Here is a 22,447-nt window from a genome sequence, read left to right as displayed (position 1 = left end):
CTTAAAAAGGAAGCTAGGGAGCTTTTTGAGTGCTGTAATTTAAACATTGTAATGTCAGTAAGTAGTGAAACAAAGCAGTGAACTTAGTCCACTTAGGGCTAAGGATCAGGACCTTTATTTTCCTGTATGGTGCTGGACTGCAAGAATGCACTGAAGAGATCTTACTCTGTCTTGCTAGTAAAAGTGTATGTGTACCCATCCTGTACTTTATTCTTTTTATAAATTAAAGGTAGGTAGAACATTTTGAGAAGAGAGTTTTCAGTGACTAGTTTGAGAAAGTTGAACACCATGTGTCACTGGAACACTTAGTCTGCTATACAGTACATGAAAGCATTACCTTAAAAATTATTTGTAGATGTATCCACACTTCTAAACTCTACCTTCAGCCTTTTAACCAGGGCATGTGCATATCCCCCTGCATTTTCCATGTAAACAATGAGTTTGTCTTTCCTGGTTTTAGTTTCCTACGGCCTTTGAGTTCAATGAGCAGTTCCTGATTACAATCCTGGATCACTTGTACAGCTGCCGCTTTGGCACTTTCTTGTACAACAGCGAGTTCCTCAGAGAAAAAGAGGTTGGTCAAGCCACTGATTATGTCATTGCATTGATGTCTTTATTCTAGGGGATTGCAGAGTTTTTTGGTTGTATTGTATTTGGTTTATAGTCCTTGCACACAGTGATTTTGAACTGGCTTTTTTTCTCATAGAATAGTGCCATGCAGTCACTAAAATACTTGTCAGGCGCTGGGTTTGGAATCTTTATAATACAGTTATGAATCATGCTTCTAAGGAAACCAGAAGTGTACTAATTTTTGAATGTAACAATGGCTTCTATGATGAATTTCTTTATTTTATGTATATATTTACTGTTCTTATTTTGATTTCATTTTAGAAAGTGACTGACAGAACGTTATCCTTATGGTCTTTGATAAACAGTGACAAATCTAAATACACCAATGCTTTTTATAGTAAAGAGCTAAATCGAGCACTCTATCCTGTAGCCAGCATGCGGCATTTAGAGCTCTGGGTTAACTACTACATCAGGTGGAACCCCAGGATTCGGCAACAAGTAAGTAAATTCTCTATAACATACAAAAAATGCTCTTAGACATTGGAAATAAGGTTTTTATAGATTTTGTGGAGAAGTACCTATAATCTGTTCAGGTTTTTAATGTTATATTTATTTGTAAAGATGGAGAAAAAAAGTGTAAGTAATTATTTAGCTGTCTCTTAGCTCATTGAACTTACTTCTCTGTTTGATGGCAAGTCATCCTTGAGCTCTTTCTAGCCCTTTTTCCTGTACACATGTCTAAGGGCATTTGATGCTACTAAATCATAAATGACAATGCTTAGAAATGGGGCTTGCTGATCCCTGAAGAGTTGGGGCATTAGCATCACAAACACAGTTGCATTTGCTTGGTCTTTCTCGTTTTGCTTAGAGAGGGTATGAAACAATTTTCAAATGAAATGACCTGTTGGGTCCTTTCTCTTTCAAAGCTCTATGTATTGATGGTAAGATTTAATTTTTTATGTAACATTGATGACCCAGCATTGTTTACCCTGTGGATGAAAGCTGTTATTGACAGTTGTTCAAGTAGATCAGATTGAAGTCCAGAAAAGCTTCTATCAAATGACACATAGTTCAGTTCTGTGGTTTTAATCCATATGGATACACAGTGTTTGTTACAGTCTTGCTGGAAATCTCCACCATGTGGCACATAAAGATTTTGTATAGAGACTTTTTTATCCTTTTTAACAGCTTGTGGAGATTTGAGTAGAAGATAGAGGAGCAATTTGCTTGACAGAAGCAGTCTTCACAGTCCAGCCCATGGAATGAGTCAGTAGTTTTCAAGCAATACACTTATTTTTGCACAGCTGATCTCTTGTATTATTTACAGCACTTTAGAGGCTTCAGGAAAGCCTGGCAGTTTGCTATGGCTTTTTATAGATACATTGCCTATTGGAATTAGAAGCCCTGGTTTTAAAGCTTCTGTTGCTTGTTGTGAAAGATAAGGGTGTTTTGCAAAAGGTGAATATAAAGAATTATAAGACAAGGAAAATAAAGGATTATAAGACATACAAATTAGCTGTAGATCTACTTAAAAATGCAGTTTGCCATTATTTGAGAGAGCTTTTTGGCAGGAGTTTCTCCTTGGAAATGCAAACCCAAGTGACAGTATTCCATGCTGCTACTACTGGTCCCTAATTTTCACCATTTTTGTACACAAAAGGCAGCTTTTTTTTCTGCACATGAAATTTATGCTTTATCTTCAGTTAAGCAACTGAATAATGATGTGTGGCCTGAACCATTTTTTTAATGACCTTTCTTAGTCCATTCTCTAGAATTACGTTCTGCTAGCAAAACTATTATCCTACATCACCACTCATCTTAGTACCTACATCAGCATTGATCCAGCTTCCACAGTTGCCTCAGCATTCGTCATGATCCTCAGATGGGTGCATAGTGGGTGGTGCATCTCAGAGTGCTGGTTAAACTGGTGTTAACTGGGTGAGGTGTTCAACCTTTTGCTGCTGAAACTCCACTGCTGATAGCTTTGAATTACAGGCAGTTAACTGTGAAACAGTAACAACTTCTAGACAGGTATATTCAGCTGAAGGTAATTTAAGGCTCTCTCTCTCTGCTTTGGACATTTACAATCGTTCTTTTCTATTTGTTTCATTAATCTGAAAAGGAAGTTAAGCTCAAAGTAGAAAGAGTTGAAAGGTTCTTTCTGAGTAATCTCCTGAAAGCCAGAGCAGTTGATTTTAAACACGTGCAAGTTTACTTAGAGAATTCACTTTAAAAAGTTTTTTCACTTATTTACACTAAGTTGCAAATTAACTATTAAAAACTCAAGTAAATTTCATCGGTGAGAGGTTATTTAAGCTGAAGACATGGATCTTAATCTGATCAGTGTAGCTAAAATAATCTGGTTAAACACTGTGTTTTATGGGAGGTGCTGAGACATTTGGCTTCTGGACTCTAAAACCTTTTATAAGTCAAGAAAAAATCTTGGTCAAGGTATCCAAGTAACTATCTTGCACACAATATTAGATGGCAAGAAAATATATGTTCCAGGAAGTGGCATCTGATTTTACTGAGCTAGGACAAACCATTTTGTGCCAAGATGGATTTTGGGGGAGACAGCTGGAAGGCAGAGGGCTCTCAGCTTACAGCAGTGAGTGGTTCTGTTTAGCTCTGCCTTGCTACACCTGCCAGGAAGGCCCGGATACTCGAGCGGCCTGTGTACAAGTAGCTGGAGTGAAGTGCTAAGACTAACATGGATCTCTTCCTAGCAGCCAAACCCCGTGGAGCAGCGTTACCTGGAGCTCCTTGCGTTGCGTGATGATTATATCAGGAGACTTGAAGAGCTTCAGATCACAAATAATTCTAAGATATCCAATTCATCAGCCTCATCAACATCTCCCTCACAAATGGTGTCCCAAGTACAAACACATTTTTGAAGAAAATGTTGGCTTCTTTCTATGCTCTAATAGCAAGTGGTGCTTAACATAGATCTCTGAAGAGGAATATTCTAATGCCTTACACTAGACTGTCCTAACACAAATTATTTTAGACTGTCTTCATTTGAGGAGGACTTCAAAACAAACCAACCCAGCTCTTTGATTACGTGCCTTTCAGAACCTGTGGACTGGGAACATTATTAATCAACTCATAGCTGTGGAGGGCTTTAACAGTTATTTTGGTAGGTCTGGTACAATTGAAGTTAAATTGATATATTGTTTTCATAAGAATGCTTTAATTTATTACATTTTAGGTCATGTTTTTGTAAGGAAATTCATGCTCAGTCTTACCTGTCGTGAATAAACACAATAATGGCAATAGGAATATCAACATTATATATAATTAGGTATGTCTGTATTCCTGTTAGGAATACATTCATGGAGTTCATGAGAGAAAAATCAATTATATTGCAAGATGTCAGAGAGAAGTGTTGAAACTTTCTGATTACCCAAGGATTCCAAATTTTCCTTTTTTTAAATAAACAGAAATATGGAAGGCATTTCAGTGATATGCTTCTAAATAAAAAATTCAAATAGCTCAGTAGATATTAAAAGATAAGAAACTTTTTTATTGTAAATTGATTTTATTTTTTTTAAAAAAAACAAAGGAAAGCTGTACTGGTTTCTGAGAAGTTCTGTTTGGGCTAGCTGTTCAGCATTAAAGTACAGTACAAATTATCACTGTGGGCAGTATTGGTTCTTTGGATTGATACAGAATTAAATGTTTCCAAAAGAAGGTTTATAAAATGAAAAACAGAACCACGGAGACATTTGCTTAAATATCCAGCAATAGCCATAGTATTAAAGCTTCTGTTTGTCTTTTAAAAATAAATGTGCCTCTTTAAAGGAGCTTTTATACCAAAGTAGACAAAAAATTCTCAGTTATAAATAATTTTGAAAACTTGTACATTTATACTTTAATGTTTAATTTAACTCCTGTTCAGCAAATTTATTCTAACATATTTAAGGGGCTTCAGTATCCAAGATTTGCATATAGTGTGTGCATTTATATTGAACATTCAAGTGAGCTCTAGTCTTGAGCCTACCTTTCAGAGGCTTTTTGTAACTCTTTAATTTGTTCCTTTCAGGTAATTTTTAAATAGTTGCAAGCATTTCTTATGACAGTATAAACTTTGCTCTTGATATTTAATTAAAATTTTTCATATTCTCATAAGTTTAATGCTATTCAATCAATCCAGGAAATACTGCAAATCAGAATCTGTAAAGGACTCTAATGTTATTTTAAAGGAGATATTTTGATGCTTGAGGCTTCTGTCATTGTAAATTATTGTACATGTGGTGAGTTTTGATCTGCAAGATATAATAGGATTATATATAAATTAAGGTTTGTGTAAGTGTATATAATATAGTTTATTAGAAATTCTGCAAGTTTATAAAGTGTAAATATTTTGCATATGAAAACTAAATTTAAAGGTATAGTTCCATAAAATAAGTCAAAGTTTAGAGGACATTGAATATTTAAAACAGTATTTTTTCAAAGGAATAAAAATATACCGCCTCTGGATTTAATTCAGTATATGCACTGAGTTGCACTGTGTTTTCAGGGAAGTTCAGAGCATACGGCATGTGTGCTCTAAATATGCAGAATTATATGACTTTTGTCCTCTAAATTTCATTCTCCCATTTATGCTCTCCAGTATGTGTATCCAAAATAACAATGTTGTCCCCCAATCTTGACTTGTTAAGATTCATTGCATCAGATAAATGAAGAAGGATACTCAGTTGTTCCTGATGTATTTTACATGTTGAAAGCTATGCATACTCTGGTATATTTGCCTTCTACTTACTTGTGGTTTATTTAAAGAAAAAAGTGCTATTTTTATTAGAATATTTAAAGTTTCTGTATTTGAGTTTAACATATTGGTGACTTCTCTGAGCGGTGTGAAAAAGTTCTGAAAATCTGATCGTTTTTTACTGTGTAAACACTACATGATAACCTGTTACATTTGGGAAAGTGTCATGTAATGGAAAGGATATTTTTGCACTTACTTCATTACATACTACTTTGTATTACTCTTCAGCTGAATTTGTCTTTGAAGCTCTCTAACATGGCTCTCTGTGGGCTTGGAATTTTTCAAGTCAGCAGATAGAATATGTGTTTTAATTGTTTTTACGTATGAGACCAACATAAAGGTGATTTTAATCCAGTATGTTCTGGAAAATACTACGTGTGAATGTAGGCATACAGATTTATCAGTGCTAGCAGAGGATCTCTCTCCTTCGCCCATAACAGGGTGCTCTGGGCTGTTCTGCACAGACCTCCTGTCCTCTGTGCACACCGGTCCCTGCCAGGAGCACACCTGGGGAAGCTTCTGAGGTCCTGAAGACGAGACTTGCAGGCGCTGAGTGCCTTTTCTAGGAGGGGTGAAAAAGCAGAGCTGGGGTGTCAGCATCACCAGCAATGAATGCCCAATATCCCATAAGAAATGTCAGTCTTGGAATGCTAGTTTAGGTTTTTTGTATTCTTCCTTCCATGTGGACATGAGGAGAATAAGCTAGGTTTTGTGCTGGGCTTCCGTTACTTATTTAGAATGGTTATTTGTTGAATGCCTTCTTTATTTGCTCATGCCTTACCCTTCCCCCCAGCATCAGTTATGGCTGTACCTAAGACATGACTTGTGTGCTACCTCCTTTTGATGTATTGTTAACCTCTGCCTTGAGTTCAGGTGTTGTGTCACAGCGAGCATTCTGTTATGCATGAGAAAACATGATCTGTAACAGCGCAGGATCTCCTCAGTACTGCCGCTTCTTCACTAACCACGTCGGCCACTCTCCTTGGATGCCGCGGGAGGGCTCTGGAGCTGGCTCCCTCTGTCAGGCCGTGGGTCGTGGGGAGAGCAGTGAACATCATCCGTCTGCCGTATCTATGCGGGGAGGGGAAAATAAAGATGTCAGTGCTGAACTCTCTGCCTCCAACAGCCCTTTTCCTGCCGCGTCTCCGTGCTGGGGCCGGAATGGGCGGCGGGCGGGAGTTGCCGTCCCTCGGCCCGGCCCTCCCTCAGCCCGGCCTGGCCCCGCCACCCGCCCGCCCACCTCGCTCGCGGCGCGGGGGCCTCTGGGAAGGCGCCGCCGCCAGGTGACAGCCCTCGGCGCTGCCGGGGTCCCAGCGGGCTGGGCTGTGGCGGCCGGGCCGGGCGCCGCGGAGAGGCGGGAGACCGCCCGCCATCCCGGCGGCGTGGCCGGATCCATGGAGCGAGCGGCGGCGGCGGCGGGGCCGGCGGCGGAGGGCGGCGGCGTGAGCCGGCGAGCCGTGCGGGCGGGGGGCGCCGCGGCGGCGGGCGCGGGGTCGCGGCAGCCCAGCACCGAGACCCTGGACAGGTGAGCGGGGCCGGCTGCCGAGGCCGGCCCCGGCCGGAGCGGGCGGTGGGAGAGAGGGAGCCGCGGCCTGCGGGGCCCGGCTGGGGGGGCGGCGGGCGCCCCTCGGCCCGAGCCTCGGCCGAGCGCGGACCCCGGCCGCGGGGCGGCCTCCCCAGACCCCTCCGGCTCGAGAAGCTGCCGTCTGAGGGCGGCTGCTGTGCAGCGGCGGATGGTCCGCGGCGGGAACCGGCCGTTGTCAAAGTTTCCTACTGCGCTTGCCGTGTGCCGGCAGTGCTGCCGCCTGCTTGGCCGAGGCTGAGGCGGCCCGGGGCTTTGGCCCGGGGGTTGGGGCAGCGTCCTGCAAAGCTGAGCTGAGACCGTCCGCGGGTTTTGAGACTCTTCCCGATTGGTTTCGGGCTTTTTCCGTGCATGTATTTAATCTGCAGAGGTGGGACTGTCCCCAGGCACCGCTGTGCCCCCTCGGTGTGCGGTGTGTCCCGGAATGCTGTCTGTGTGTGCGGTGGGTCCGCAGGGTCTCACCGGAACGGTGCCAGGTAGGACCGCATCTCCTCCGGCAGCCGCTGGCAGAGACATTACTTCACTCAGAAGTTTCCAGCTGAAGGTGGGCTTCAGAATACAGCTTAAAAATCCTTAAGCAAGAGTAGAAGTGAACAGAAATCTCACCCTGATGAAAACTAAATAAAAAAGAGTCTTAAAAATCAGTGCTAGATTCCTGTCTCTGTATTATTTTTTCTCTTAGTAGAAACCTGGGGGCTTCCATCATTCTAGTGAGGATGGAAATCAAATGTCCATTTTCTGTCACCAAAATGTACACCTTTGTATTCCTTATTAATGCACTTTCTTATCCTAATTTTCACCTTCCCTTCTTCTGATCTTGCTCTTTCTGGGCCAGTTTTATGTCCATTTGTCATACAGTTCACTTGTTTGCCAGTAGGGTTGTACCAGGCCAGGCTGATGTGTGTGACTGCAGATGAGATAGAGTGCAAAGGCAGTCATTCTGCTGTGTGCCCCACTGGTGCTTGGGGAGAAGGCACATCGGTGTGATCAGTGTTCTGTGGAACACTGTCACATCCCCTGCTCTAGCCTCAGGGGATGGTCCTGCATTCATAATTGTTTTCCTGCTGTTACTATATCTGTTGATGTAGTGATTCCTTGTGAAGATAAGCCATAGAAAAATAAATCCTTTTGTTAATTAACAAGTGAGTGCTTATGTGAAAACAAACTTAGGCAAGCCCTGAAGAGCTATACTGGAAATAAAAGGGGTGTGAGAGAAGGAGAAATAAATGAGATAAGGAAAGGATTTCTGTATTATTTAGGTGTTGGGCTCTTTTGCAGAACTTAAGTGAGGAGTTCTCTTAAGTAAATCTGGGTTTAAGTTCAGCACCATCCTGAGAGTTATTTTTATTGCTCAAGCAGGACTATCATAGATGTGTTTTAGTTGCAAAACAAGATTGTGAGATCTAGTCTTGTGTTGAATGTGCAGGTGGGGAGAAAGCTATTAAAATTTGTCAGAAAATTTTTGAAAGCTCTTCCATTTCAGGTGTGACATTGTTGCATGGATCTGTGCCTTATACTTAGCAATAGTGGCAGAGTTGATGTAAGGAAAGACCTCTTTTTCAGTAGTAATTGGTCATCTAAGGCTGTTACCCCACCCTCTTAATGTCCAAGGTGTGGTGCACCTGCTGGGTGCTGGGTATTTGTAGATATATTCACTTCAATGTCATGGAGCATTCATAGAATCCAAAGCTAGTTCATGAATTAACTTTAAAAATAAAAATTAACATGTTCTTTCTGTATTTGACTTCTGAGTAAGCATTCAGTCTATAGATGAGCACAGCTGAATGGCGTGAAGAAAAGCGGCAGTTATCTAAGATACTGTTTGAGGCTGTTGTAACACTCAGGAGCAGTTCCCTCTGGCATTCCCAGTTCTTCTTTGGATACCGATGTGTGTTGAGCAGACCTAGTGCACTTCAGACTGTCGTTGCTTCTCTCTCTTCAGTGGTGCTTTACTTGTGAGCAGCTCTAGTTCAGGGGGGCTATTCTGAAATGGCATCACCTGGACTTTAGTGTGGTTCAGATGCTTTAGGGCTCTTGTAAACACCCTGTGCTGTACAATTCAGTCCTGTGGCCTGTCAAAGCCCAGCCTGAAGATTATCCAGGGTTTATTTCATTAATTGGAAAAAAGCTGCAGCTAACTAGAAGTTACCATTTAGACAGCATGTATTTTCAACATTTAATATAGAGTACAACATTAGTATAGTTTAAATTTTTTTTAATACTAGCACAAAATAATTTAATTCTGAGGCTTTACAGAGTAATCGGGACATGAATAAGGACAATATAAGGAGTTTGCTGTTACTTGGCTAAACTCATTCCATGGATGGATTTAAGAAAAAAGCATGTGAATGGTAAAAATTACACTGGATAAGGTTCCAGTTTTTAAGTTTTTAAGGACCTAGGACCTTAAAGTTAAGTTAAGTTCCTAGGACCCTAACCTCACTTTTAACCTCCTGACAGCTCTGTGACTCTGACATGATCTAGTAAAATTCTTTTACGTAATTTGATCAATAAGATAGTTGCATTCTGCCCACAAAGCAAATGAAGTTTTATGATGTTAGTGATCACCTACAGTGTTGCTTTCTGGATCTGTGCTGTTCAAAGTACACATTTTGAATTACTGCTAAATAATTTGAAATTTCTGGTTTTGTAGCCCAACTGGATCCCACGTGGAATGGTGTAAACAGCTGATAGCTGCGACCATTTCAAGTCAGATTTCAGGGTCTGTCCCATCAGAGGGTGTGTCCAGAGATTACAGGGTAAGTGACTTGAGGAATGCATTGATTTCTTTTAAGATACAAGAGTGGAAGATGGGGAAGGTCCTTGCTATCTTGATTAGCCAATGGTAAGTACATGAGTGATGACTGAGTGTTTCAGAACTAGAAACATCTCATTATCCATAGGAGTCTCTTGAATTTGCTTCCTGTTTTCCTCCATATTTAGAATAGTGCCATTGAAGTCTAGAGAACAAAAATTAACAGAGAAGTGAAAGGAAATTTTAAAAGTCAATGTTATGAATAAAACATCAAAAGTGAGTTGTCTTTTATTTTAATTACTATATAAAATAATTAGTAAAGTAGATTATAGTTACAGGTTGAAACAGTTTCTCTTGTGTGTTATTCAGAGTACAGAATTGAGCCCCTCAGATTCCACAAAAAATAGATGAATGTCTTTTTTACTGTGTAGGGAACATAATTGAGTATCATTTTTGATGGGGTTTCTCCAGAGACGCAGAATTTAACATCAAACAAACAAGTCACCTTCTTCATTCCCTCCCAGCAACATTTTTGTCACTAAGGTAGTGGCTGCACAGTATGGTTTCTCTGAGTTCCGCTGTGCTTTTGTGCCCCTGTTCTTTCACACTCACTGGCTGTTCCTGTCATGCAGCCACTCAACTCAGCTGTCAGGAATGGAGCATGGGCAGTTTTTCTCCTCTCACAACGTGACAAAAGTTACCCATGTTTCAATTCCCTTTAAGAAGCCAAACTTGGTGCTGTCTAGATCCCTTTTTCTTTCTAGATTTGTAACAGTTTTATTGTTTTCATAGAGAATGGCCACTGGAAAGTTTTTATGTCTTTTTCTTGTTTTGTTTAAACTAGATTTTAATTCACATATGCTTTGTGATTACAAAGTATGTTGTCTGGAAGCAGTGCATTTTAGATTGAGTGACAGCAGGTCTGATTCAGCCTGAGTCTGAGATGAGTCCACAAAATGTTTTTGACTGTAGTGTATTTAAAAGTTCAACCTCAACAGAGTTTCACACAGTTGGCACAGTCAGCAGTTTGTAAAGAGTAGCTCTCCCATACTACAGCAGCTGAATTGCAAATGCTTGCTCCAGGTTAAGGCCATTGGTTTTGGTAAAACACTGTGGGAAACCTTGCATTGCATCTGTTGATGTTGTATTTGCCAAGGATTTCATTTTAGTAAAATCCGTGTGTGTAAGCCTGGTGTTCAGTTTATCTCTGAGTGCATTCCTCTGGAATGAAGAGCACTAAGAGCTGTTTAATTTTGAATAACTTTCATCTCTATACCAAACTCATCTCAGATATTATTTAAGAGGAATAAATCTTTTAAGGTCTAATTAAAATTCTACTTCATTCTCTCTCTGAGAAATGAAAGAAAAGGATTTAAGCCTGATGGTTTAAATGAAGAATTTTTGTGGATAAATTGCATTGCTGTGATTTGAAATCCCGTATTTGTATACAATGTGATGGAATTTTTTTAGAGTTGCTTACTCAGTACCACTAACAGGTTGTGTTTGTTTGTTCATTATTACTGTGGAATCCACACATGAGAAGACAATGACCACATGATAGCTCAGTTTTTCTTTGAGATGTCTTTCTCTTTTGATGCACTTTCCTGGGTCTTCATTACCTTTGGTTTCCTCGAATTGCTGCATTTAGAGACTGTCTTACAACTCAGAGCCTTCAGATCAGGTCAGATGTGTGTGTTTGCTTCTGGAACTGGTCAGGCAATTCTGTTAGTTTGTACTGGTTTTACCAGGAACTCGTTGCTTTATTATTTCTTTTTTATTGTTTAAATTCCAATGTTTTCACAACCAGGTAAATACATTGATTCCTGAATCTAACAGTGTAAGTGACGTTGCTCTTATGTGACTTAGCTTACCAGGGAGGAGGGAAGCAAGGGGGGCAGCTAATATAGTGGTCAGAACTGGAGAGCACTGGGAGAGCTCTTGCTTGCTAAGCCTGCAGCAGCAGGGATCTCAGTCTGAGTTGAGCTCTGCTCTGCGTGTTTTCTGTGACACATGCTCTGCCTGCAGAGTGTTCTTGAATGAGGGGCTCATATAAATGAAAATGGCTCAGATTGTAGTTGCTGGCTACAAACACCTTCAGAAGTTGAGAAGAGTTGTCTTTTTCTGAAAGGTCCAGTGCCTCTCCTTCATGGTTGTTAGTGCAGGCTTATTGTCTTCCACCTAGAAGGATTACCAGGCTCTTTCTTCTCTTTTAACAATAGTGCAGTGTAGCAGGATAAAAGGGTGATTAGGAATGAATGTTTCCAAAGGGCTTGGAATTTGTTACATCACTAAAATGAAGTGGCTGAAATTTTTTTTTAGACCAAAACAATTCTGCAAATGAGAGTTACTACTTCTGCATAGTTTTGTTTTGTTCTTTCAAAATCTAGCTATAATTAAAATGATTGGGAGTAGAGTTGTTTTGAAAATCTGGTGAAATAAGATACAGTATCTTTAACAAATCAAACCCATGTGTTTCATTGGATAATATTTTATATTTTAACTAACAGGTGTACAGGAGGCCAGTTATACGGGTAAGATTACCTTTGGCTAGCAGTGAACAGCCTCCTACCTGTGTGTCTCTTGTGCTGTGTGAGATCTTGGTGTGTCAAACGTTCTTTACCTCATTAATGGGTTTTATGAACCAGTCAGGCCAGATTGCTATGCAGTGCAACAGCTTCTTTGCCACAAAAATGCTTTATATACATTACAATGTTTTTGTGAGCAATGAAAGTCAGTATGTAAGAGAGCAATATTTTAAAATTATGTTATGAATGTGCAATACTAACTTCAGTTTTATTACATTAATTTTGACAAAATGGAGGCTTGCAATTCAGGTTTACATGCTTCAGACTGCAGAGTACTGTGTTAGCAGCTCTAACATGTCTGTGCTAAAGAATACCAGTGGTAAAAGCATTTTGTCTGTGTCTGTCCTATTTAAGTAAGTTCCAAATTCATGCTTGCCTTTGTACTTGTTTTAAATTAGTTTTTACCAAGCTGCAATAGGATTGAAAGTTAGGTTTGAAGTTAGGCACTAGTGCAATGACCTACATCTTTTTAATGATAATTTTGAGAGTAGGGCTTGCCCATTGTCCATTGAAGATTAAAAAGGGCATGCCTTGTTTTCTTGCCCCTCTCTCTTAGTAACATTTATGGAGTGAGAAATAATCTGGATAGTGTTCTGACATTGTTCATGAAATGTGTCCAACACTTTTATTCAAACAAAGACCTCTTGTTCAGTCTGAAACCAAGAGATGAAGTCTGAATGGGTTCTTTTTCTCATCTGTTGTTTACCTATTTAAAAATTATGTGTTTAGTCCAATCATACAAATCCAAAAATTGATATTTTTTTTTCTTTTGAATAGATAGCACTTCAAATAATTGGTCTGAGTTGAATGACAGAAAGGGATTTTGTTTAGTTGTTCCCAGTTCTGTGTAAAGGCTTTGATACTTGAATGGTCTGCTCTGCTTCTTTGTCTTTCATATATTTAAATTTTTTTGCTGTATTTGCTCATTGTCCTGCTAGTTTTCATCCAGAGATCACAATGTCGACTTTTCTTTGATTTCAGAAACAACATAATTATTCTCTGAAATTTAAGTAATTTCTGCATGGCAGAATTCTACCCATACCAATATGTTAGTAACATTATAACTTTATAACTGGAAAAGTTCTCTTAATTACATACAACTTTTTTAACTCAAGTAGAGTTCAAATTATCTGAAGATATCTGAAGTCCTTTTTCTAAGCTTGTTCTTGAGGGTTTCTTGTAGAAATACTGTAAAAAGAAAAATTGACTTCTAACAAACACTTGTAAATTTAGACTGAGGCTGATTTTACAGTCTGACCAAGTGAGTTCTTTGCATGTGAACTGGGAGTAATAGACTGTCATGAGCACAACTTCTCTCCAGTCCTTAAAGAAAGAAGACGGAAGAACATTTTTGGCTGAACATGTTAAAATAATTCCTTCAGCTGACCCAATGACATTTGTGCTTTTCTCCAGTGTGCAAAAGGCCCTTATGTTTATTACAGAAATTGAACTAATGTTCAGGATTTGCTGCCAATGATGCAAAAATAAATTACCATGAAAATGTGAATTGTTTGCATATTTTGCTATGAGTAGTAATTTTAGTTTCTGTAAAGTTACTGGCCACGTTTCAAACAACATAGAAGTTGCTGGAAAGATATGTGATACTATAAGATTGAGAGTTCAATTACAACATGTTTTACCCAGCAAAGCTTTTTTTTTAATGTCTAGGTACTTCTATTTGATGTCAACCTATTTTTTTCTGTGAAAGATTGCATGAGTTTTCCCATAATGCTGCCATTGCAAGTTGTACTCAATTTCTTCTATTGATAAGCATGTGGCATACTGAAATTAATTTCCTTCATTGTGAGGTTATTTGTCTTAAAAAGACAGTACATACTTTTATGTTCTTATCTACCAGCACTAACTCTTTTGTGAAAAAGGGAGTAAATTTTTCACTTTGTGTTGTGCCAAGTAACATTCAAAGGATGGTGCTAATAGCTTGGATTCCCTTCTGTGGAAAGTAGTGTGTGCCAGGAGTGGAAGATTTTGGAAAGCTAAACTGGAGTTAAAGTATATGCTGTCTTTTTAAGGAAATTTTAAAAAGGGAAACAAAAAAAAAGATAAGATTCTGTCCTTTCACCTGTTGTCTGCAATTTTTTTGCTGTTACTTCTCTCTTACCCTACTGCTGCCTCATGCAAAGCAGGAGATTCAGGATGGACACAATGGCTATCATTCTGAAGCAGAACCTGAGCAGGTGGCAAGTTTTACTCATCTTTCATTCATTAACTATGTAGCAAGGTACAATAAAGTAGTACTCATACAGTGCATACAAATCTTCGTTTTCTTACTCAAGAGAAGCCCTAGAAAGCATTTAATTGTAACTGGTTATGTGCCAGACAGAGTTTTCTTGTAAGGTCATGTAGTCTAAAATATAACACTGAATATAAGCCTGGCTTGCAGAGCACATCCACCCTCAGTTTGTAAGCACTGGCTGTTTCTCTGCACATTATTTTTTGTGATTGAGTTCTGAGTGTAAAATTCCAAAATTTTCCAAGAAATCTGAAGCCAGAGATCAGCTGAAATATTTTTGGAAATGATTTGTTAAGGAGAGCTTGGGATAGTCTGGAAGCAGAGAGATCCTGCCAGTTACTTCTGTGTGGGTCAGAGCTCCAGTAGAAGGGGAGGGTTAGTTGTTTGTTGTAAGAAGTTACCCCATTATGTTTATTCAGGATGTGAAAAATGGAGAGGCTAATATCTCATCATTTTGACCTGAGACAGATCACTTTATTACATGGTCCTTAACAGTCCCACAAACTGTTGTATGCTTTATTACAATCTTTAGTACATTGTAAATCTTAGCTGCCAGCAAAGGACCCTAAGAATCCATCATGTATCATTCAGCAATGAAGCCATTTACTTCAGTGAAAATTTATTAAACTAATTCCTATTTTAAAATTGCTATTTGTCCTTGTATATTTTGTTATTACTGCATTCTTAATCTGACCATCTGGATCCAAAATTCATGTAGTTAACCCATTCCATAACCTGTGGCACTCTTAGTAAGGTATTGATTGAAATAGAGCATTGTGGGGTGCTTCTTGCTATCAAAATCACAAAGTTAAAATGTTAAATAAATAAAGTTTCTGCCATATAATTCTCTCAGATTAAAATACTCAAATATTAAATAAGCAGCGTTAGATTTTTTTTAAAGAGCTTTAAAATGTTCTCAAATAGATAAAATACCCCAAATAATACCTGCATTGAGCAAAAAACTAACAAGTTATTAATTACTAATTTGGGCTGATCTTATTGTTCATATTTTTGTATGCTATATATAGCCAGCATGTGAAACTAATTGTTGCATGAATGCTTTGTTACTAATATGTTACTAACATGTATGTCTGTGTTAAATTTATACTTAGTTTTGTGTTTGGTTGTTTGTTTTTTTTTCTTTTCCTGTGGTATTATTTAGTACAGTTGTGTGATTTTAAAAAAGACACACTTCTTGTCTTCCAGTAATCTGGTAGTAAAAGCACTTTGCATCAAAATATATCGATGTGGTACAGATGGACAGTGAGATTTACTCATGATTTTGGATTTTTGCCAGGCTCTGCGGGATGGAAACAAACTGGCACAGATGGAAGAGGCTCCACTTTTTCCTGGAGAATCAATCAAAGTTATCGGTAAGAGTACCACTGAGTGCTGCACTGAATACTGTTAAACTGCTGCTTTATTTAAAGGCAGAATGTTACTTCCTTTTGACTTTTGTTATTTCATTTGATGCACTTAAGATTAGATGTGGATTTCTTTTCTTTGTCTTTTAAATACTAGTGTAGGAAGGAGAAATCAGATCCAGAGGGTGACTTGGTCCATATAAATATTTCTTTTCCTAAGGATTTTTTGTTCCATAGAGATGTATGTATTGTATTTCTGCTTGGGGGTGCTAAGGATATGTCATTGATTCAAAATTATATTCTTCAAAAAAGATGAAGTTATGGTGAACTTAGTTTCCAGTACTTAGTGGGATTTATTTCTCTCTGCTAGCAGTGCAGTACTTGGCTAGGAAAGAATACCAGCGAATAAAAGTGAAAACAGAGATATGGGCATAGAGCTGAATGACTTGGAGATTGGGTGCATGTGGATCAGTGACTGCCACTTGGGATGCTCTGGTTTTGGGGTGGGTGTGGGTGCTCTGCACCTGGGATACCCGCAGATGCTGGGGACCTGCCTGCCCCAAGTGCTCAGGAGCTGCTGAGCAGCAGTGGAGGAATTTGATTGCTTTCATTGTTGAGATAAAGACAACTCTGCAAGAATAGACTTTCCTAAAGAGGTCAGGCATCAAAATCTTGTGAAGCTGCCAAAATCTTGTGAGTTTCAAGTGAAAATAGATTGTTATGCAAGAAATGTCTATAATAGTAAAACAAAGCTTAATTGATCTGTTTTCCAGCTAAGGATGTTATGTATATCTGTCCATTTATGGGAGCAGTCAGTGGCACACTCACAGTGACGGACTTCAGAATGTTTATCAAAAGTGTCGAGAGGGTAAGACTTCATTATCTATCTGCCTGTTCTTCCAGATAGGAATGTTGCTGAAGTAGATTTCAGAAAGTGACAAATTCAGTGAAGTGTGATGTTTCACAGCAGTTTAATAAACTGGAATTACTGTTGGCTCTAACGAAACACACATGAATAATAGTAATTTGTATTTCTTCTCATGTAATAAAATCTATTTGTTTTATATTCAAATTTCAGGATCCACCTTTTGTTGTTGATGTTCCCCTTGGAGTTATAAGTAGGGTTGAAAAAATTGGAGTACAGAGCCATGGAGACAATTCATGTGGTATAGAAATAGTTTGCAAGGTAAGGCATGGTAGAGATTTATTAATATTAAACTATTTTAATTTCATTTTTCTGTAAGAAGAATCTGCCAGCCCATGTGCTGTTTTTCTGTCTGATCAGTTTCCTGTATTTGAATCGTGCTTCATTTTTTTCAGTTCCTCTATGATACTTGCAGTCTAAAACACTTCTGCCTTTTGTCTGTAGAGTGAATTCAAAGGAAAAATGGCAATTTTTATATCAAACATCTCTAATGACAGTCCTAGTTATCTCATGAATGCTTACACAACTCTGTTCTGTTGGGGTTAGATGATGTCAGTGACTTAGTGTTCCATATATGCCTTCATTCAATCAAATGTCTTATAACTGCTTTTTCTTTTTTTTTTTTAATTTATCATAGAGTAAAACTGTCACTTATTTTTGACAGGATATGAGAAATTTGCGGCTGGCCTATAAACAGGAAGAGCAGAACAGACTGGAGATCTTTGAAAACCTTGTAACACGTGCATTTCCTGTTTCTAATGGACTGGTAAGTATTGAGAGGGAGAGAGGCTGTCACTGGCTCTCCTCTTTTGGGAAAGTGTAGGGGAGTAAATACAGAGCAGGCAGGCCACTCTGACCCTATGTGCTTTTTGCATTAATTCATCAAACACAGCTGTGTCTGAAATGGTGAAGTTAATTTATGCATAACCCTTGAGATCTAGGTTTGCCTAATGTTGCTGATTAAAAATATGTATGTGTTGACTCTTATTTTCTGCAGTAGATAATTAAATCTAGAAGTTATGTCTAATACAACAAATAGGTACAATTAGTCTTGTTATTAGTTAGCTGCAAAATTCTATTTTACTTGCTTGTGTGGGTAAGGATATTCTAATCTTGGCATTGCCATTGATGTGTTGTGTGTAGGCAAATAACTTCAATTTTCTGTTTCCTATGTTGGTTTTTTGAACTTTAAAATCATACTCATGCTTAATGGAACTCATACTTAATGGAAAGAAACTATTTTTTCCAGCTCAGTGTTTTCCAGTCTTGACTGAAGGTGTTGTGTCCGCTTTAGATTTGAAATACTGGAGTGTTGACTTGTTTGGAGTTACTGTTCTTACAACCCCTCAGGCAGTAATTTATGATTTTGTTTTGTTGTTTTTAGCCTCTTTTTGCATTCAGCTATAAAGAAAAGTTTGCTGTTAATGGCTGGAAAGTGTATGATCCAATGGCAGAATATAAGAGGCAGGTAAGTTATAGAATACTTGGTGTAATTTTTTCTCCATCTCCTCCAGAGCCATTTCATCAAGGAAAAATTGTTACAGAAAACTCATCATTTTCAGCTCTTGCTGCATAGATGACTGTCTGCATATCATGTTTAGATAATAAAATGCAAGTGGCCTGAATTTGAGTGTGTTGAGCACCTGCTGAAGTTGATGGAGATACAGGTGCTGAGTACTTGAGTGAATTGGTCTAACTTAACATGGTTCTGAATCCACATTTTTCAAGTGCTGTTTCTGCAAAATACGGGTGTTACAAAAAATGGAATTTGAATAAACATCACTAAACAGAAGAGTAACTGTAGTTTGTAATTTTAAATCTGCATTTTCAATATGGTTATTTTCCTTATCAGTTTAGTATAAAGACTTCCACTGGTTTATGTTTCAGCGTGAAGACCTAAGTTTACAGCTTATTTTTTAAAAAAAAGTGGGCATGCCTTTTTTTTTAAAAGCATGCAGCACATAAAATTTTTCATTGCCCCAAACTGAGATATGTAAAGATCTGACCTGAAAAATGCAATATTGTTTTGTTTCCATACAGGGCTTGCCCAATGAGAGTTGGAAGATATCCAAAATTAACAGCACCTATGAGCTCTGTGATACATACCCTGCTGTTCTTGTTGTGCCAACCAGTGTAAAGGACGATGACCTCTCAAAAGTGGCAGCATTTAGAGCAAAAGGGAGAGTTCCTGTAAGTGAAATTTGTACAAGAGAATGGAAGTGTTTTAGACATTTGTAGCTTTTAAAAAGTTATTAGTGCTCTTTTAGGTTTTGTTTTTTAAACAACAGTGGGATGGCTTCTTTCCTGAGTTGGGGTGGGGGGAAAAGAAAGAAGAATTTGACTCGATGGGTTTAGAACTGAAGAGAGCAACTCAAGTATGAGTTTAATTGCACAATTACTGTGCTTTGTAGTGAGTTTTTTGTTTGGATTAGTACTTTCAAGCCACAGTGGTATCTCATGCTCTGGCATGTATTAGCTTGTGTTCTTACTTGGAGTAGAATGTGTCATAGCCATAGTGCTTTGCTTGAGAACTGACAAGGTAGCATTAGAACCACTTTAAATATGTTAGACTGTGTTGGTTTTCATGCTTAGCAAGGTAGTATATAGGTCAATACTCTTCCACGTGGAAGCAGTTTTTTATTCCTCCATTGCCTTTTTTTTTTTTTTCCAATTAGAATAATACAGATTTAACTGTGGTTAGAAATAAAAGCTAAGATGTTTAGAATCACTCTGCATTTCAGGCTCAGATTTGGGATGAGCAGTCAGTGCTAGTGTGCTGTCAGTATGTTTTTGCATCAGCCTGTCCATAAACTTGCATTTGTTGATTTGCCAGGAAATAATTCCAGATAGGCAATGTGATTGTCTGGTTGTTCTCTGGCCTGCTGCTTTTATAGTAGTGTAGTAAATTAAATAGTTTTCTCTTGTTCCAGGTGTTATCCTGGATCCATCCTGAGAGTCAAGCAACAATAACACGATGCAGCCAGCCATCAGTTGGCCCAAATGATAAACGTTGCAAGGAAGATGAAAAATATTTGCAGACAATTATGGATGCCAATGCTCAGTCACATAAACTTATCATCTTTGATGCCAGGCAGAATAGTGTTGCAGATACAAACAAGGTAGGTTTGTATCATAACTGGCATTAGTTCATCAGCCTTATCTCAAGGCTGAAGCCTTGAGCCAGATATCAGAATGTGGAGAATCTGATGTTGAAAAGAGATAAGAAAGGGTAAGGGTATATGGATGTATTATCAAATGTAGCCTGTTACAATTAGAATTTCTTCCACCTAAAAATCCTCCACTTTTTTGTAGAAAAACAGAAGCCTAAAATACATTTTTATCAACACTAAAATAATCCCTTCTCTCAGAAAATTCTGAAACTTGAATAAAATAACTCTCTCCACCTTATACTGAAGTCTTGCTCATGTTCTTCTCATTGTCTGTTTTTACCTTTTGAATGACAGGCTAAAGGTGGAGGATATGAAAGTGAAAGTGCCTACCCAAATGCAGAGCTGGTCTTTCTGGAGATTCACAATATCCATGTCATGAGAGAATCCCTGCGGAAACTGAAAGAAATTGTTTATCCTACTATTGATGAGACTCGGTGGCTGTCAAATGTAGACTCCACACACTGGCTGGAATATATAAGGGTAAAATGCTTTTGATGAAGAAGATCAATTACTTTTTTAAACCATGGTTTTAACTTGCACTTCTGAAAATATTGTTAAAATAATACTGAAACTCGAGCATGTTGCTTTAATCAGAATAATCTTGTGGAAAAGTGTAATTGTTAAATAATCACATAGAACACAGCATTTTAAGCATTCCATAATAACTTAGTATTTCTAGTTTTATGTCCTGGGAGATAGTGAGTTAATTCCCAATAATACAGTATCATATTTACTGCTGTGTTTTATTTTCTTGAGAAGGAATGTTTGTGGGCAGTCCAGGGTTATCCCTCTTGTTTGGAAGAATGCACTGGGAACTTCAGAGTATATTTGAGCCACTGCCAAAGAACTTGACTGTGAATTCCACAGTCTTTCTCATCCTTCCCTCCTTTTGTGCAATGTTACAGTTCTTGTGTTGGGCACCTACATTTTCATGAGCTGTTTGTAACCACTGATCTATCAGGTTATCATCTGCCCTATTATTTAGCATAATGTTAAAATAAATCACTACCACACTCAGTTTTACAGTCAGTTTCACTAACCTTTGAAATTATTTTAGAGTAGATTATTTCATTACCACATTCAATCCCCTGTTTATGAATAATATGGATGGAGTGTAATTTGTTTTATTAGCAGCTGGCTCAATGTCACTCATGCAAAACATGTTTGGGATCATTCATTAGTTTGACACTGTTAAGCAGTGCCTGTTGACAACTGCAGCAGAGCCAGTAGAGGGAGCAAACACGAAATTAGGAGCCAAATTTAATGATATTTTGTGAACATTTTAATGTTCTTGTTTGCTTGAATTTGAGCTATTTAAAGCAGCTTTGGGAATCTGAGCATCTGGCAAGCTTTTTTTATCAGCCTGGTATTTTACAGTCATCTGTTTTGTGTTTGTGGTCACCTTTCATTGCCACTGACTTCAGTTCTTGGATCAGGCAGTGTCAGGAGTGAACTTTGATACCACTGTAAGGTGACAATAGCATAGCAATTTGAAATGCAGTTTAAATCATTTTGAAGAGTTGATGCATGTGTGACATTCTTCATGGATCTGTCCCTTACATGCTACTTCACTTAAAGGGTACTGACAGCAAAAACTGCAGACTGATTCATTAAATCAGGATGATGGTATCTCTCTGAAATTTCTTCCAAGAGTTCTTTGCCTTTTGATTTAGCTTGCTATAGCAGTAACACTCCTCAGCTTTACTCTAAACACATCTGCTGTTTTCTGGCTCAAACCAGTGTGGCTGTATCCCAGTTGAATGCAATGCATTACTGGAAACTCACCTTCCAACCCTGGCACCCACAGTGCTCCAGAGATGGTCTAGGGGTGAAGGCACCAGTAACTCTCAGTGTGTGCAGACAGTAATAACAACATGAGTAGAGGCACTTGGTGCTTATTGCATACCTGGGGTATTTTCTGTCTGAGGGTAGAACTTGTGCTATTAACTAGTTTTCAATTCTCATCTTGTAAACCAGTCCAAAGCCACTTACTCGTTAAGAGCCCTAACTGAAATACTGTGATGGTTACCAAGTTTTGAAAAATCCATAAAGAATAATAAATTTATAGAGGAAGCTGTTTTCTAAAGGCTGTTGTCCGAAATAGAATAAAGAGCTTCATATACTCCACAGATATCTGCTGAATTAATAGTAAATGTGTTTTCTGTCTCCCATTCCCTGCTCATTTCCTTTACCTGTTCTGTTGTTTATTTCCAGCTGTTTTCCTTCAGAGGCATCTGTGTTCTCTTTAAAACAAGCTATTGCATACCTGTATGTTGAATAGATTTGTTTTCTGCTTTTATTGAAGACCAAACTGTGTTAATAATAATGCAATAGAGCTTTCTAACTGAAATAATTGGCAGTTAACTAGTTCATACCACAAACTCTGTTCTCTCATAGATACAGACAAACTCACATAGACACAGACACTTCTGTATTGTTGCTTGGTATTTCCCTTCTGGCATCCTTCACTTCTACCA

At 38.5% G+C, this 22,447-nt stretch overlaps 2 protein-coding genes across 7 annotated transcripts in view; both read left to right on the top strand.

Moving 5' to 3' along the window:
• Positions 1-6,447, top strand: part of MTM1 (myotubularin 1) — a 42,566-nt gene extending 36,119 nt beyond the window's left edge. For 2 of the 3 annotated variants that reach the window (XM_009090321.4, XM_018914307.3), the window contains 3 exons: positions 461-574; positions 892-1,068; positions 3,297-6,447. In XM_009090321.4, coding sequence (XP_009088569.2) covers positions 461-574; positions 892-1,068; positions 3,297-3,464 — 459 coding nt within the window. In that variant the 3' untranslated portion in view covers positions 3,465-6,447. The remainder of the gene's footprint in view (positions 1-460; positions 575-891; positions 1,069-3,296) is intronic. The other variant, XM_018914303.3, reaches the window with a different exon arrangement.
• A 149-nt stretch (positions 6,448-6,596) lies between these two features.
• MTMR1 (myotubularin related protein 1) overlaps positions 6,597-22,447 on the top strand; it is a 36,934-nt gene continuing 21,083 nt past the window's right edge. Inside the window, exons 1-11 of one of the 4 annotated variants that reach the window (XM_030228770.2) lie at positions 6,709-6,863; positions 9,574-9,679; positions 12,183-12,206; positions 15,809-15,884; positions 16,649-16,743; positions 16,954-17,061; positions 17,465-17,566; positions 18,185-18,268; positions 18,841-18,990; positions 19,731-19,919; positions 20,265-20,450. In XM_030228770.2, the coding sequence (XP_030084630.2) occupies positions 6,733-6,863; positions 9,574-9,679; positions 12,183-12,206; positions 15,809-15,884; positions 16,649-16,743; positions 16,954-17,061; positions 17,465-17,566; positions 18,185-18,268; positions 18,841-18,990; positions 19,731-19,919; positions 20,265-20,450 (1,251 nt within the window). In that variant the 5' untranslated portion in view covers positions 6,709-6,732. Of the gene's footprint in view, positions 6,632-6,708; positions 6,864-9,573; positions 9,680-12,182; positions 12,207-14,436; positions 14,456-15,808; positions 15,885-16,648; positions 16,744-16,953; positions 17,062-17,464; positions 17,567-18,184; positions 18,269-18,840; positions 18,991-19,730; positions 19,920-20,264; positions 20,451-22,447 lie in introns of those variants that run through there. The other 3 variants (XM_050974536.1, XM_030228773.2, XM_050974535.1) reach the window with 3 other exon arrangements.

The sequence above is a fragment of the Serinus canaria genome, chromosome 4A (assembly GCF_022539315.1).
Source record: "Serinus canaria isolate serCan28SL12 chromosome 4A, serCan2020, whole genome shotgun sequence".
NCBI lineage: Eukaryota > Metazoa > Chordata > Aves > Passeriformes > Fringillidae > Serinus > Serinus canaria.
Note: the sequence above shows the minus strand (reverse complement) of the source record. Positions and strands in the feature narration are given on the sequence as shown.